This window comes from Tenebrio molitor, chromosome 3, assembly GCF_963966145.1.
Source record: "Tenebrio molitor chromosome 3, icTenMoli1.1, whole genome shotgun sequence".
Taxonomy (NCBI): domain Eukaryota; kingdom Metazoa; phylum Arthropoda; class Insecta; order Coleoptera; family Tenebrionidae; genus Tenebrio; species Tenebrio molitor.
In genome coordinates this window covers 26,093,644-26,107,046 of record NC_091048.1, presented here as the reverse complement: position 1 = coordinate 26,107,046, position 13,403 = coordinate 26,093,644, and the positions used below count along the sequence as shown (strand labels likewise).

General features: G+C 35.6%; 1 protein-coding gene across 1 annotated transcript; it reads left to right on the top strand.

Moving 5' to 3' along the window:
- Nucleotides 1-9,346: 9,346 nt before the first annotated feature.
- On the top strand, nt 9,347-10,436 carry LOC138126607 (uncharacterized). The gene is made up of 2 exons (XM_069042401.1): nt 9,347-9,506; nt 9,986-10,436. The coding sequence occupies exons 1-2, from the start codon at nt 9,347-9,349 to the stop codon at nt 10,210-10,212; spliced, it is 387 nt and encodes a 128-aa protein (XP_068898502.1). The 3' UTR covers nt 10,213-10,436.
- The last annotated feature ends 2,967 nt before the right edge of the window (nt 10,437-13,403 follow it).

The window sequence follows — 13,403 nt, the reverse complement described above, 5'->3', positions numbered from 1 at the left end:
GAATTCCAGACTCAAGCGCGGACTGCGGATTAGCGACCCCACCGCGAAGGTTCTTCAAAACTTAATACCGAAGAGCGTTCCATACCCACGCCGGCGTCTGCTGACCGACGTCGTCCCCGAGCTCTCCTGGAGGAACCTGGATTTCAGCCATCACCGGATCCAGGTCCCGGAGGAACGGTGAAATTGAGGGCCGTGGCTTTCAAAATCTTTCATTCCTCGTGGTTCTCGTTATTATTGACCGAGCGGTGTTCAAAAAACATATTCATTCTCTTACATTTTATCGTTAATTGCGCGGCTGCTATAATAGTCCAGTCAATAGAGACATAAAAATGGTTCCACCTTGCAAAAGGTATTTTTGGCCTCCTGTGATGGAAACTTTGCAAATAAGCACTGTTCACGTCACATGAAACTTTGTTTTTACAGCGACTGTGCGACGGTGAATTTTTCCCACATACTATGCGGCCGTAGGTATGCGGCAAAGTAAATAATCCTTGTTTTTAAATTTTAGAAACGTAGAAGAACTACACAATTTTAAATTAATGAAGCTGTGTTTCAGGAGAACAATATGTATAGTTTGAATTCAATTAGTTTTAAAAAATAAAATCTAAAAGAAATGAAAATAGCAGCGCCATCTGTGGGTTCTGCCTTACATCTGACAATTCTTAGGCGCGTTCCATAAAATTCGAAAAGTAGTAATTGTTTTTAACATTTTAAATTAAAAAACGTCGGCCAAAAAGCATTATACATATAGTTGAATTTTTTTAATAAACAATTGTCAAAACGTTGTCTTGTTGGTATGAGCCAAACTGTGATTTTCATGATAATACGATTGGTCACATTGAGTGTCAACATTTTTTTATGCATGGCCTACTAAATCTGAACTGCGCTGCGCTTATTACGGCCGTAACAAACTAGCTGAATGATTGATTCGGCTAACCTCAAAAAATCTACCCTTAACTAGCGCCATCTCTTTAAAGATATTAAACTACTTGATGAATTGTCACTTTGGCGGCAAATCAACTATCATTTAAATTTCGTTGAATTTCATCAAAGTTGAACCAACATGGGAAAAAAGTGCGTTGCATGTGGAGAAAATAACAGCAATTATTTTCAAATTCCCAGCAAACTCCAAACGCGTGCAAAATGGATAAAAGCTATTCATCAATTTTGTGGTAATTCTAAACAAACTTATGATACAAAAAAAGAGTATTATTTATTTAGTTTTAATTCCTTACTAGATATCTCAAAAATTAACGACTACAGCGTTATATGCCAAAAACATTTTAAAGAAGACTGCATAAATATATCAGGTAAAAGAAATCGATTAATTGAAGGAGCAGTACCCTCTGAATTTGTATGTAAAGATATTTATAATCTTTGCACCTTATAAAATAGTTATGGTTCTTAGGTCATTTTTGATCCTAGCCCACGCACAAGTAATGCAGTTGATATGGAATCCAATCGAATGTCTATACAAAATTCCAATTCCAAATCTACACAAGTAGAATTTACACCTCAATGTGAAGTAGAAAATTTAAGATATCACTGCAAAGTTCTAAATTTGAAATTAAAAAGAATGACAGAAAAGTACAACAACTGTTTAAGTAAATTAAAAGATCTCGAAGTTGCGAATGGAAAAAACTCAAAATTTTTGAAATTGGCAGAGAATATATCCGAAGGCGTCCAGAACAATGATGAAAAGGCCATTTTTCTCACGGACGTCATGAAAAATTTTTGTCGAAAGAATCCTCGATGGTCGGAAACATCAATTCGTTTGTGCACAATTTGGAGATTTTGTTCCCCAAAAGGGTACGAATTTTGCAGAAAACATTTGGTTAAACTCCCATCAAAAATGACCATATCTCGTTACTTAGGACCTTTCAACAGTTCTACTGAACTGACTAAAAATCGTCTAACGGCCGAAATTGCTCAATTGAAAAATCCAGTTGAACGCATTTGCTCTTTAATTATTGACGATATGTCTATTAAAGAAAAAATGTGTTACAGCCGATCTGAAGATTGTATATATGGTTTAAGCAGTTGTAAAACGGACACTGTTGGCGAAAAACCAGATATTGCGAATAAAATGCTGTGTTATGTGATCCATGGATTAAGTACAAGGTATACAATACCTGCCGGTTATTTCTTTCATGCGTGTTTAACACCAGAAACCTATCACAAAATAACTCTTAATATTTTGGAACTCCTTACTACTCATGGGTTTATTGTATTGAGAATTGTGACAGATGATTTTTCTGCAAATGTTAAACTTTTTAAAACACTTTGTAATGGCAATCTTACAAATTCTATTCCACACCCCTTTTTGGCGCCCATGCCCCTATTTTTAAGTTTTGATTTCTGTCACGCTTTAAAAAATGCAAGGAATTTATTTTTAGATCGAGAAATGTATTCCAGTGAAGGTTTAATTTCCTCAGACTTTTTAAAAAAACATTTGTATCCGACAAATTTTGAAAAAATGAATGTCTTAAGAGCAATTCATATCTTTTCGCCAGCCGTTAGTTCTTCACTAAAATTTTTACAAGAAAATAAACATCCTCAATTTCAAAATGTCAATGGTACAATTAAATATATTGAAACCTTATACAATTTTTTCCAGATACACAATGTTAGTAGTAGAAACTACTACATCCGATCGTTAAACAGTGCCGTTGCTCCATATATTGACATTTCAGATGAACGGTTACACTGGTTAAATGTTACATTTCCAAATTATATTGAAGATATTCAAAATTCTTCTTTTTCAGCAGGTTTACAGGGTCTAACAAAAGAAACTGCTCACGCGTTAATATTTACTTCAAGAAGTACTTTTCTTTGTGTTAAATTTCTTCTGCAGCAATCTGGATTCTATTATGTTTTAACAAGGTCTTTTAGTTCTGACGCTGTTGAAGGCATGTTTTCACATGTCAGACTTAGGGGAGGTTCAAATGATGCAACTGATGCCAGGACTGCAGAATATGCTTTAAGACAAATATTGCGTTGTGGCATTGTAAAAGCCTCCAAGTCTTCTAATACCGCAACAAATATTGATTATGTTAGTTCTGCAACAATTACAAAACAAAATTTTAATCCACCAAGTGACTTAGTTGGGCCCGACATTGTATTACCTTTTAATGTATTGGAAAAAATTCGAAATTTGAGTAACATTTTTATCCCTGATAACACTATTTATACAGCATCTATTGCCTTTATAGCAGGGTACATATTAAAAAAACTGAATGAAACATTTCACTGTGATACATGTCTCTCTTTGTTAGTATCTACATCAATTCCAGGACCCTTGTTACGATTAATTTGGCTTCAAGATCGCGGTGGTCTAACGTATCCAAATAATAAATTTGTAGGACTTTTAAAAGAGTTGGCTGATATTGCCACACAAATTTTACCACACTTAAGTTCAAAAAATCCTTGTCAACAATTGCTTACTACTTTGCATCCTCATTTAATAAAGAATTCTATTTTTAGCTGCGATAAACACAAAGATAAATTTTGTAAAGTTATTCTCCAATTACTAATGAAACCAATTTTAAACAACATTTGTTTAGAAAAAACGGATTACATAAAAACGAAATCCATTCACAATAAACCCATAAGCAGGAAGGTTTTAAAATTATAAATTTACAAGAAAGGTATTGTCTTCCTGCAGATAGTTAGTTTTACTTTCATTTTTTCTATTGTGTTCTATCCATTTTCAGATTTTGTAGTTCCATTTTATATATAAACATTATGTTTCATAATTTGACTATTGTAATTAGGTATTATTCTTACTTTCATGAAAGGTATTCGTGAAAATTTATTTTTCCTACTACGTATCTAGAAAGTTTCATCTACTGCCCTAGCAACACACTTGTAATCGAAAGTGAAACCTATCTTGCGTGTGGTTGCTAGCTACGAAAGTAAAATACTTACGCGACTAGGAGATTCCTTACGGGACGAGGAGAATTTATTTTATTTTGTGACAATTTCGATTGAGGTACCTACCCAAATCATTAAATGGAAAACAGCAACACATTTTATAATAATATGTAGTTTAATTAGTCCAATTGAATACAACAAAGGAAAATTAATCTACTTATTCACATTTATTGTGATTTATGAATTGTTGGAAAGTTAGGTTATATCGCTCACCCGACTTGACAGGCGACAATGAGCCTAACGTAATTCCAGCGGCTCTTTCAATTCCGTCACATTCCATATTTTGCGGGAAGACTTGTTGCATAAATACCAATAACCGCAAATTATCAAACTAACATTACTACGGATTACACGCACTTACACAATTCACGCGGTTTTAAGACGAAAAATAAAATGTTTGTAAAAGCTGTTGCTATGGTTTTTACTTCCAAGATCCAAGGACGGTCGCGATACGGCACGATTTTTGCTATTTTTTTTTAACATTATAAAATGTTGGTGCTTCGTAGTAGGAAAAATTTAATACAATACACGATGCGCAAGTTTCTTCTTTCACCGCGGAGGTTTCAAGGCCCTCGGCTGTCGCCTCGGGTCTTGAACTACCTCCTTGGCAAAAAAAGTTCACTTACGCATCTGGTAATGTAAATAACTATTGGGTCAAAATGTCAAAATAGGAATGTGTTAACCTAACAAAATAAATACGTTATACTCGTATTATTGTGATTGGATAATTGCAATTCAGTGTTACATTTTCCTTTTCTATTTCGCTAACAGATGGAGCTAGTTAAGGGTAGATTTTTTGAGGTTAGCAGAATCAATTGCTCCATTGAAAATCTGAGCTTTGTTACGGCCGTAATAAGCGCAGCGCAGTTCAGATTTAGTAGGCCATGTTTTATGTAACTGAGCCTGCGCTCTAACGAGCGAGAGTTTATTTCAAATTCGAAAAGGTTTCTCCTGATTTCTCATTAAATTTGTTTTGAAAATGAATTCACGGAAGAAAGGTACGGGAAGTGAAGTGAACATAACCTTAACCATGATTTGGTGTCAAATTGTTATACAGCTGGTCCATATGTCCAAATTTTAGGGTGGTACAGTATGGTTTTTTACTTCATTTTGACACTGACAATTGTTTATTAAAAAAATTTCACTATACCTTGTGTGTGAAACATTTTGCAGCGCTTACTTTATGAAACACTCCGCTGCGCGTCGTGCTTCAAATTAAACTTCGCGCTGCAAAATGTAACTTCCCACACTCGATTGTAAATAGCTATTTCTATTAGACCTACTATTAATATTGCCGAGTTTGCGACCTTGGGGGGTTGCCGCTCGCCCCGCCATACTGGAGAATAGGGGTGGAAAATCACATTTCTGCGATTATTTCATTATCCGTGCCAGATATGTCTATCTAAGTTATTATAGAAAATGTAGAGCGTACAATTCTCTACATATTTTGTTGTTTATGTTTTTTTGTCAGATCAATAGTTTCGTAGTTACAGGGTGTAGAAATCGAGAATTTCTTTTATTTTTGTACTTTTTATTCTTTTCCACACCACCACAGAGGTAGAGCAATAGGCGAACGAAATGTTCTAAAGTGACCTCTGGCGGAACCTGGTTGAATTACTTTGTGAAGTATACCTCGTGGTTGTTACATGTGTATTTACTATTTACTAAAGTTGATTCAAGTTGCAAAAAGCCACTTTGCCTTTGCAACAGCACTTTTATGGCATTAGTCATTTGAAATTACTTTAAAACTGTACTTATATGGAAAATATTCAATCCAAACTATGATTTTCTGGTCCCTTTGTGCCTTTATTTGGTTCAAAATAGTTATTTATTCTTATCTGACCCAAAACACATTCGCCCGCAAAAACTTATTGCAATAAAACTATGAGTACTGGGTGTTTACCTTTCTTTGTCACGTAGTATATGACAGGACCTGACTGCAATCTGACAAAAAAATATCTTGGTCTGCTGCGTATTTAAAACAATCGACACAATCGTCAACGGCTAATAACTAACAAGTAAATCTATAACCTCAAAAGTTCATTCAACATGAATGTTTAATCTTCCTTAGTTTTTCATTAAATTGGTACCTACATTTTAACAGATTTGGATTAAAAGGAAAAGTTGATAGACATAAAGCATGGATGCTTAAGTTTTCAGGCACAGACCAAATAAAATTACTCTGGTGACACTTTTTAAGACTCTGTGCCCTTTTCCAACACACTGAAATGAGGGTACTGCCTCCAAATATGAAAAAACATCCTCAAAACTAAGGTACACCATCGTACACAATAACAAAAACAGAAACGAAATAACGTAATTTACTTCTTACGACGGCCATATTTGTCACGATTGCAGCGCCACCATCGGTCATTTGTTTCGCCTATAAAAACCACCCAGATATTGACACTAATCTTTATTTTAATTTTGTACAATTATTATATTTTTAAATATTATTTCGTGAATTTTATAGGGGAGGCTTGGCCTCCCTTGCCTCCTCTGAGAAGCCACCACTGATACAATTTCCTATTAAATTACAATAAAGTTTGACAATTTTTCTTTGAAGTTCTTCAAAAAATATACAACACAAAGCGTTTTGTTTTATTCTTTCATTATACATTTCACGAGTCAATATAAATGGGTACATCATTTTAATTGAAACATTTTGACATGTTGAAGTTTCCTTTACTTATTTTATTAATTTTGATACACGCAGAACCATTTCCTAAACTAAAATACGCAGTCCAGCAGAAAATCATCAAAATCACAAAAAATATCACTATAGTCTATTCCATTTAAGTAGGCAGTATAGAATAGCATAGGGACTATTTTCCCGTCGTTGATTGGTCAAAATGAGAAAAAAGTTTACACCAAGGCAATGCTCGATTTTTGATAACACTGTCAAATTTTGATATTTAATCGATTTTTTGGTTATCAGTGTCAAGCTTATCGAGTTTTTGTACCAAACGTATCATTAAACTACAATTTTGTTATTAGAATACCACTACCGTAAGTTCCTTTATGTTTTTTTTTTGTTAATTTGGCTTCGAATGTACTATTGCGAGCATGGAATTTCGGGCAGCAATTTACATGTCATTTAAAAAAACCCAATGTAGTCTAAGCTTTATTGTTATAACTGTCATAATAATTAATTTTGAAAACTTCAAAATAAACTGTCACAATTATGCACAATTATTTTACATTTTAGTTGTTATTGATTTTCAAAGTTTAATAAAAAAGACGGTTTAGTTCTCAGAAAATCACATCTAAGCACTTGCAGCTTTTCAGAAATGACGAATGCAATTTGCAAAATGATATGAAGCAATAGTAGATATTAAAATGAGGTTATTAATACGTCTAGCACCTAAAGTCTATTTCACATTTTATATCAGTCAAATTTCAAGTCTGCCCGAAATTCCGTGCTTCCAATAATATGTTTTCAAATTTGCCGCGTTCGCCATTCGAAGCCACATCTACTGCATTCTTAATTGCAATAGACTGTGGTACAGTTGGTTGCAAAAAAAACGGGAACTGTCAGAATAAAATTGACACATTTTTACAATTTTTTCATAGTGTGAAACCTTCTTACGAGAGATAGGTTAGAATTAACGTCAAAATTCAATGACATTTTTTTAAATTATTTTATAGGTATTGTCAAGCAGACAATTAATTGACAAATGGACCAAATCAAATTTACATTAGGAAAATTTTTGTTTCCCGTTTTTTTTGCAACCAACTGTACGCAGACAACCAAACATACAAGGCGACAAATGACCTTGAACGCTATCGTGAACCTCCATAAAGAAGAGCATGAGATTTTGAGCTAGAACCTGTACTATTTATTGCTTTTACTCGTATTAGGTTTACTCCCTGAAAAAACGTGGAAAACCAAAAATTCTGTTTTTTCCGAAATTTTATTTTAATTTCAACAATTAATTCTTTTTTTATTACAACTACATATACCGGGATATCAAAAATTACCTTGGTCAAAGGTGGTCATGGATTTTAAAATAATTGTCGAAGCATTTGTTTCAATCATTTTTTGAATGTCAAAAATTTGTCAAACAGTTTTTTTTCCTACACTTTGCAGTAATGCCAAAGGATGCCTTAGAAATTGTGCTGGTGTGTTTCGCGAAACTGGCTCTTGACTCATAAAGAAAGGTGCTGGTAGGAGGCCAATCGTTCATACCGAAGAAATTGTCACACGAAATAAGTTGAGACGGACGTTTTCCAATCCATGACCAAGATAATTTTTGATATCCCGGTAGGTATAGTTTCTAGGGTAACGATTGATCCATTGTTCCTTTCCTCGCCATCTCTAACTTTGCTCCAAAAATGGAAGTCTTGACTTCTTATGCACGTGGAAAACTCGAGCTTGAAAAGTGATTGATCATTTTCACTCAAACCGCAACAGTCCCAATTTAGAAGTTCAGGTCTTGAATAGAAGCAAATTAAAAATCGTTCAAAAAATAATTTAAAACGAGCAAATTTGATATGCCAATCAATTCCACCTAGTTAACTAACCGATCCACTAAATTAATTACAAATCGCGATTAGCATTATTCGCGGTTCTTAAAGCGCGCAAGAACAACAGTTCCAAATTCCAGCAGTCAATCATTTTTCATAAGAAAAATCTAAACAACGCTAATTTGGATTGGATTTCACGTGCGGATGAGCTCAATTACCCAATAGCAAAAATCAAAATATCAAATAAGAAATTCGTGTTTGTAGTTCGATCCGAAAAAATGTGCAAACTTGATGATGCGTTAAATCCGCATGTGCGTTTCCTGCGTGCGACCAAGTCGGTACCACTTGCGGTAATCGGCGGACATTATTGCCGCCAGCGTTTATGGCACAATACCAACAACAGAATAACTCTTCACCGTCGTCTAACATAGTAACTGACACTAAAAACTCGTCGTTTATCCGCCAAATTAATGTCTCTGCCTACCCGAAATAAGTTGTCCTCTTAACATACGCATGAAGGTAAAACGGTACCGCTCCGGGCGCACGCAACAGTACCACACAGTACCCCAGTCGGTCGCATCAACACTTCTCATTGTCAAAATTGGCGATTTCCGGGCCGCTCTGGTCAACCCGATAGCCGAAGACGAACCAGAGTGTGACAGCAACTTCGCCGTCGTACCGCCCCTCCCGTCGATTTTTGCGTCGTGCACGCCACAGTTGTACCGCAAATTGCACGCTCGGTCGTCCCATCCGGGGAATTGATGCGGAAACGTGGATAATATTTAACATTAGAGCAGAATCATTACACGGGTCCGGAGCACGAGGAAATGGAAGCCCATTCGTGAAGAGGTCCGTTGTGGTGGCGGCACTCGGCAGGCGCACACCTCCAAATCGTGACTCGTTCATTTCGAAAATGATTCCTTGACGTTTGGTAGTGAGTGACATCATGAACTCGAACATTGTTCTTCTGTTGGTTTTCGTGAGTGTGGCCCTCGCCGAAGAGTGCTGTGCGGGCGACAGGAACGATCTGCAGGTTTGGTCAAGGGCTTGGGGGACGTCGTACCCTCGGGGGTGGTCGGCGGACGAGAGGATACCCATGACTACAGGTCAGTACCAAAAGCTCCACCAAAAAGTCTTCTCATCCCGAACACCTGACTTAATTTTTATCATTCTGTCGGTGCAGAACTGCCGTTTGATTTTTCCACTCGGTAGACAGCCGATCTGTAATTATTTATTTGCCTCGACATGCTTCCAGTTATACAAAGTACGTGTGCTCACCGAAGTAGGTTTTCAGGAAGTGTCCTGAAAATCACGCAAATAGTGCAGATCGCTGGATCGAATTTGAAAAACCTAGGTCCTAGCTGAAAGATTTACAGTTTTAGACGCACCAAGTGCGACCACCGACAAATTTGTTGGACCAGATACGTCGAAAAAGTACTCTTCTGCAAGTGACGCATTCGAGATTTGGGTTTGCGGCGCCAAAAAAATTCTGTTCTTTAGAAGAAAAACAAATACCCCTTGGTACTCTCCGATTGGAGCTTTCCAAAAAGTATTTTTCTGCCTTTGTCCACTCTGCTTGTTTCAGATTTCGACCAGGCTAGGAAGCGAGAGACGCGGGGGAAGTTCAAGGTGAAGAGAAAATTCAGACGCTTCTTGTTGCCTCTGCTGTTGGCCTACAAGCTCAAGTTCTTCACTTTGATTCCCGTCCTGATTGGGGGACTGATCCTGTTGACGGGAGCCACTGGTCTGGCGGGATTCTTCTTCGCCTTGTTCGCCGCCGTCATGGGGCTCAAAGCCGGCGGAAGTCACTAGTGCAATCTATTTATTGTATTTATTTATTAATTTATTACTCTAGTATTAAGAGGACGATTTTGATGTGATTGGAGATACAGTACTGAAGAAATCCGAGGCACGTACGAAACGTCGGCCGCCTAAATCTAATCTAGGTCTAGAGATTTCGATTTTTTTAAGTTGTCTAAAAATTGATTTGTTGTAGTTGCTGAATGTAGTACGAAAATAAATCGTGTCTGACAAGAGTTAAGTGCTTTTAATCCGTTGACCCGTCCAAAGCTCTTTCGATTAAAACTCTATAAAAATAATTGGTGGAAAGTACGATTTTTGTCTCGTTTTGCTAAAATGTCCCAATTCGTTTTGGTTCAAATTAGACTAATGAATCCTATATAATAAACGGTAATTTATGATTTGTCGAGATAATGAAGAGTTGTATCTTCAATTAATCTCAAGTACATGTCCTGATTCTGTTGCTGGTTAATTTGGTAATTACCAAAACTGAGAGATTTACGATAATTAAAGTTCTAATCTTGAAAACGAAGATAATTTTTGTTGTGGTTTAAGTTGGACAGTTTCAAACAATTAGTTTCAGTAGGTACGGACAGTGGCGACGTTAAAAATGAACTTCCTGAACGCATTAAACTGTTCATTGTAGCAGTTGCTTTCAGTAGTGAAAATATTACAACTGAAAATGCTGAAACACTGCATTTTGTCGAAGGTAAAATAACAAGACCTAATTTTTTTATCGGATAAATAAAAAATGCCCAAATATCAACGAGTAAAATGATCTAAAGCAAAAATGTTTAAGTGAAAATTGGAAATTTATCAGATATAAAAAGTTAGGTCGTGTTATTTTTGGCAAGATTAAATTCAGATTACAAACTTTAACGTTAATTATTTATTTATAATACCTACAGTTATTAAAAACACAATTATTAAAAACAATTTGAGAATGTGACAGGAGTAGCATGCAATTTTAATCACTTTTGACAGCTGACAGAGTAGTAGGACGTTTTTATAGCGATAAACATTTTTGATTGGATGAAAGCAAGTGCTCTGATTGGCTAGACACGCACGTTTGATGTACGTGGGAATTAATCACAGAAAACAGTAATTATCAAGCGAACGATAACGCCACAAGTGCTATTTCTGTAAAATAAAAAATATTTTTTTGTTCGACACTGTCAAAATTTGAGAATTTCCTCCTGTGTCAACGTCAAGGTAATTTTAAAGATTTTTAAGCGATTTGGAGCCTTTGAAGGGCTCGTCGAACAAAACAACGTGGTATTCAACTCGTTTGTCTGTAAATTGGGCTTTTTTTTGGCACTCGTGGACCTTTAAATATACTACTATTGAAATAAAGACTATATAGAAGAGTAGGAATTTTGTTTGAGTTTTTAAAAACGTTGTCTTTGAATTTCTTTTATTTTCAAGTGCTAAAGCATAAAATAGCTTCTTCTACGACTGTCAAAGAACTGTACTATAATTTCATTATTCTTGGTGCGTAAAACATAATTATGTTTATGGTAATAATGAAAAAAAAAGTAAAAAGAAGTGCCGTTGCGTGTCGTTCTCATTATTGCAGTCTGGCGTTTATGCTAATACGCAGCCGAATAATAAGAGTGCGTTGAAAACAATTGAAGTTGTGATGCAATTTTGAAAAATTTTAGATTTTTGTTTTGATGTCGATTATTACAGACACTCGTAGAAAAAAATAAATAAAAAAGTACTCCTCTATGTACTTGTTATATAAATTACTATTGGGTGCTTCACGTTTTATCAAAATACCACTTTTGTACCCATGCGATAATTTCATTCATTAGAACGAACATTCTAATATTGTCACAAAAACGAAACAATAAAATTCCTGTTGCGTACTTATTTAACAAACATTCTCAAAAAGTGATCAGACTTGTGTAAAATTTTTATTTTTTTTTCGAACCGCTAAATATACTCGTTCACATTAATAACAGCTTGGAAAAAGTTTCTTCAACCGACAAATTGTTTTATCTCATCCTGTAGAAAGTCACAATGATGTTGTTTCAAAATGTGCTAAGTCGTTTATCTAAACTAACAATTTCTGACTTATCTCCTCACCAAAGATCAAAGCTTATTAGTTAACAGTACATTGATTCAATAAGATACAAAGGAAAACTCTTTCAACAATGAATTTTTGTTTATATTCATAATTTGAATTTAAAGTTTTTAAACACAAATAGCAATGCTTCAAAATTGACTGAAATAGTATATTCTTTAGACTTTCCAAGAACTTCTTGAATGATGTTCACCTCATTAAAATGCTATTCTTGCAGTAACATTTTCGTGTTTGAGCAAAATGAAATCATTTACAAGCTTTTGATTGGAAATTGTATCAAATCTATGGTTAGTCCCAATTCAGAGTGTGTTCCTTGCATTCGATCAAATAGTAGGTAGTTTATTTAACGAGTTCGTGTGTAAATTGGCCCTTAAAGGCTCAAAATCGCTTAAAATCTTTAAAATTAGCTTTGACAAGTTGTGACATTTATCAAAATCCGTTCACACAGGAGAAAATTCTCAAATTCTGACAGTGTCGAACAAAAAATTTATTTTTTTGTTCATGCTTATTGGAATCTTTGCCAATGTAAAAGATGTTTTTAAAAGAATGTGGGTAATCGTAAGTTGTATTCCTTCTAACACATCTACATACGTTGCATCAGTACCTACTACTATACCAGGGTGGTCTATTATTTATTGTCTTGGACAGTGAAACCCTGCAAGAATTAGCAAGTCAATGCTAAAGTGAGTCCAGTGACCCGGGTAGTCAGCCTCCTTCCTGCATGCCAACGCCAGGCCCCATTCCGCGCCAGTTTCACAGGAGCTGCTGACATCGTTTGGATGGGATTTTGTCACACACCCCCCCTATTCACCCTACTTGGCGCCTTCGGACTATCTAAACTAAACTAAAGGAGTTTTTGGGTGGGAAACGTTTTTCCAACAATCAGGAAGCTGAAAGAGCTGGCGGTGGAGGTCTATGACACTGGCATACAAAAGCTGGTGCCCCCACTGCAGAAATGTCTCGATCTCGACGGCGATTACGTTGAAAAATAGTTTAATATATTTGTGAAGTATTCTGTGAACTTCAATTGAATACAACCATTTCTCGATCCTACATAAATGTTGTAACCTTACTTTCTGGATGACCCTCGTATCATTTGAAGCTTTTCAACAATAAT

Bases quoted from the DNA above. Each gene is read 5' to 3' on its own strand.
- LOC138126607 (XM_069042401.1), top strand. From the start codon at position 9,347: ATGAACTCGAACATTGTTCTTCTGTTGGTTTTCGTGAGTGTGGCCCTC. The intron at 9,507-9,985 runs GTCAGTACCAAA...TGCTTGTTTCAG, and splicing joins GAGGATACCCATGACTACAG to ATTTCGACCAGGCTAGGAAG.